Source organism: Mustela erminea, chromosome 7, assembly GCF_009829155.1.
Source record: "Mustela erminea isolate mMusErm1 chromosome 7, mMusErm1.Pri, whole genome shotgun sequence".
Lineage (NCBI taxonomy): Eukaryota > Metazoa > Chordata > Mammalia > Carnivora > Mustelidae > Mustela > Mustela erminea.
In genome coordinates this window covers 126408179-126412087 of record NC_045620.1, presented here as the reverse complement: position 1 = coordinate 126412087, position 3909 = coordinate 126408179, and the positions used below count along the sequence as shown (strand labels likewise).

The window sequence follows — 3909 nt, the reverse complement described above, 5'->3', positions numbered from 1 at the left end:
GAGATCAATCAAGTCCTGGTGTGTAGGAGAAGAGCTAGCACCCCACCAGACACGAATTTGTTGTGTCCTCGCCTGCAAGCTCCCCCTGCCCCCCTCTCTGTCCCCTGCCTCAGGCCTCATCCTCTTCTTGCCCAATGGGGTGAGAGGTGGTTGGGTTTTACTGTACAATTTACTTCAGGCAGTTCGCAGCCTGACTATCAGGATCTGAATTCATCATTCAATCTCGGGCTGAAGATGCGGTTTTCTGCCTTGTGACTTCCTCCCAGTGGACTTGAAGTCCAGCAAACAGCCCCAACCTTCCTTTTTCACCATCCCTCCTGCCCCTAATCTTCCCCTAGAGAAGTAGGGGGTGTGGGTGGAGGGTGGGGAGGAAGAGGGGAGGCGAGAGGACTTGGAAGAGCTGGAGGCTAGACCCAGGCCCACCCAGCTCACACGCAGCTCTTGGCCTTAGGGGTCCAAATCTAGAGCTGTCCCAGGAAGAGCCCCGGGTGGGGGAGGTGGGAGGGGCGGACCAGACCAGGGAAAGGCCGTTTCTGAAAGAAAAGAACAGAACCTTCCCCGGAAACAAACGTGTGTGTCTGCGTGTGTGCATGTGTTTATTTAAAAACAAAACCGCTTAAAGGAGCCGCTCCCTCCCCCGCAGGTCCGGCCACCGCCGGGAGTTTGCACCCAAGCGGGACAATTGGAGTGGGAGGGAGTTGCCAACGCCCCCACAAAGTGCTGCCTTCTCCCGGAACCGCTCGCCCAGGCCCCGCAGGCTCCAGGCCGCCAGCTCGGGGCCTTGGCCGGGCGCGCAGCAGACGCGGCAAAGGGAGGGAACGCTGGTGCGGCCGGAGGCCCGCAGCGCCGCCGAGGCGCAGACTCCCCAGTCGCCGCCTCTCCCAGCCCCGCGGCCTGGGCCGTCAATCAAGCTCGGCCGGCCCCGCCCCTGGGCTGCAGCGGGTGCCCAATCAGAGCGAAGCTCCGCAGCGATGAGCTCAGTCGGCTCGCTTCCCATTGGGCGGCTATATTAAGAAAGTGGCCGAACTCTTTAAATAGCGGGCGCTAGGGCCGCAGCCCGCATCTGCCACCGCAGTCTGGCTGTAGTCGAGCGCTCTCCTGTACTCAGGCGAGACCCATAGAAGCCGGGGAGGGGACCAGGCCGGCTCCGCGGTTCCAGCCGCCGCTTGCGCACAAAGGCGCGGACCCCGGGCCCGGGGCGAGAAGAGCGGCCACCGCCCGGGAGCAGCGCGGAGACGCACGGCGCGCCCTATGCCCCCGCGCCCCCGCCGCGGCAGCCGGAGCGCCCCGAGAGAACGCGCCGCCGCGGGGCCCGGGTGCAGCTAGCGACCCTCGCCCGCAGCGCGCAGCCCGAGGTGAGCAGTGAGCGGCGAGCGAGACGGCAGCGAGGCGTTCGCGGGGCCCCTCCTGCTGCCCGGGCCCGGCCCGCTCATGGCGGCCATCCGCAAGAAGCTGGTGGTGGTGGGCGACGGCGCGTGCGGCAAGACGTGCCTGCTGATCGTGTTCAGTAAGGACGAGTTCCCCGAGGTGTACGTGCCCACCGTCTTCGAGAACTATGTGGCCGACATCGAGGTGGACGGCAAGCAGGTGGAGCTGGCGCTGTGGGACACGGCGGGCCAGGAGGACTACGACCGCTTGCGGCCGCTCTCCTACCCGGACACCGACGTGATCCTCATGTGCTTCTCCGTGGACAGCCCCGATTCGCTGGAGAACATCCCCGAGAAGTGGGTGCCCGAGGTGAAGCACTTCTGCCCCAACGTGCCCATCATCCTGGTGGCCAACAAGAAAGACCTGCGCAGCGATGAGCACGTCCGCACGGAGCTGGCCCGCATGAAGCAGGAACCCGTGCGCACGGATGACGGCCGCGCCATGGCCGTGCGCATCCAAGCCTACGACTACCTCGAGTGCTCGGCCAAGACCAAGGAGGGCGTGCGCGAGGTCTTCGAGACGGCCACGCGCGCCGCGCTGCAGAAGCGCTACGGCTCCCAGAACGGCTGCATCAACTGCTGCAAGGTGCTATGAGGGCCGCGGCCGCCCTGCCTGCCCCCGCCGGCCGGCGCGGCTCCCCTTCTCGGGCCCGACCCCCTGCCCCCCCACCTCGAGCCCGAAGAAGGGGAGACCCGCGGCCCCCAAGGACCCCACCGGACTGCCTGACGTCTGCCTTTGGGCCCGGCAGCTGTGACCCGGCTCCGGCCCTGGCGCCGGGAATCGGCGTGGGAGGCACCGGGCGCCCCCTTTCCAGTGTCTGTGTGCGTCCGGCTGTGTTGCACAGGCCCGGGCGCCTGCCGAGTGCCAAGGGTCCCCTGAGCCCCCATTTCTGAAGAGCCAAGCCTCTTCAGAGCGTGTGGCTGTGTTTGTTCGAGTCCCCCGCCCCACTTTCACCCACCCCCGCCTCTGGTCCCCGGAGAACAGCTTGGCGCCGGGGTGCAGCCGCGCCCCATCGGATGTTCGCCCGGAACCCAGCGAGCGCCTGCTATCCCTTGTCTGTAACATAGACCGCGGGAACTGCGGGAGGGGAGGGCTGGGGAGGATGGGGTGTTATATAAATATAGATATAATTTTATTTTCGAAGGTAGGATGGTGTTATTTAATGGTGGTGGTGGGTGGAGTGACAGGGCTCCAGAAGAGCTCCGGCCCACCCTGGGTCGGGCGCCCATCCAAGCATGAACAGGACTTGGCCATCTTTCCAACCCCCGGGGAAGACATTTGCAACTGCCGCGGGGCTGAGTGGACACAGCTTCCAGACTCTCGTCTCCCGCGGGCCAGCCCCAGGCGAGCCTCTCGCCAGCCCTGGGCAGGAGGAGGGGAGAGAGTGCTTTGGGTCGTTTTTTTTGCCATAAGCGAACTTTGTGCCTGTCATACAAGTGGAAATTGTTCAGTCCGAGAAACTGATGTTATCTGATTTATTTAAAAACTAAAACTTGTTGTTTTTTTTTTTTTGGAAATAATTCTTTGCACAATTGTTTTATTGTTTGACACTTAATGCACTTGTCATTTGCATAAGACAGTAGCATTCTGACCACCCTTGTACGCTGTAACCTCATCTACTTCTGATTTTTTTTTTTTTTAAAGATGTTGACTTTTTAAAAAAGAGGAAAAAGAAACCACTAATTTTTGTTTTGTTTTCTTGAAAAAGTGGCAACACTGTTTTGGGATTTTATTTGTGCACGGATGCACACTATTTTGATAAAGGGCAGTAACAAGTATTGGGACCTATTTAACCCCCCCCCCCTTTTTTTCCCCTCTTCACAAGGCAGTCTCAAAAAGCTATGTGAAATTTTCTCTGCATCTTTGTACAGAGAATGAACCTGCCCCTAGTCTCTCCTTTCTCACCCTCCTCCCCACCCAGTGGTACTTCTACTAAATTGTTGTCTTGTTTTTTTATTTTTTAAATAAACTGACAAATGACAAAGTGGTGAGCTTATGATGTTTACATAAAAGTTCTATAAGCTGTGTATACAGTTTTTTATGTAAAATATTAAAAGACTATGATGATGACGTTTATAAAATGGCTCCTGTGATTTAATTGCGTGTAAAAGTTTATCCTCTTGAATTTGGGGCAAAGGGAGACTCCTGCTAGACAAGATCCTTTCTTGCCACTACTCCCATTTTCCTGATAGCATTTGTGGTAAATGAAGCTGAAATCCTTTGGGGCGATGTGTGGGGTTTGGGTGGGCATGGGGGACAAGTTAGTCCTATCCCCATCCCAGAAGATGACTGGTGTACCCAGGCACTCAGTGCCCAAACTTTTGACCTAATTGGACTGTCTGTATGTCTTTAAGACACTGCATCTAAGTCTGTGGGGCCTTTGCTTCCTACTCCTTGAAACTTAGAAAGCTGTCATTTGTGCATTTTAAATTTAGGTAACCTTTTTTTTGTTAATCACAGGTGTGAGGCTAAACTCTCTGT

The 3909-nt window shown here is 57.9% G+C and overlaps 1 protein-coding gene across 1 annotated transcript; it reads left to right on the top strand.

Annotated features, from left to right (window-relative positions):
* The first annotated feature begins 1039 nt into the window (after window positions 1-1039).
* RHOB (ras homolog family member B) lies at window positions 1040-3504 on the top strand. The gene has a single exon (XM_032353209.1). The coding sequence runs from the start codon at window positions 1432-1434 to the stop codon at window positions 2020-2022; it is 591 nt and encodes a 196-aa protein (XP_032209100.1). The 5' UTR covers window positions 1040-1431; the 3' UTR covers window positions 2023-3504.
* The last annotated feature ends 405 nt before the right edge of the window (window positions 3505-3909 follow it).

Coding starts and splice junctions, on each gene's coding strand:
- RHOB (XM_032353209.1), top strand. CDS start 1,432: ATGGCGGCCATCCGCAAGAAGCTGGTGGTGGTGGGCGACGGCGCGTGC.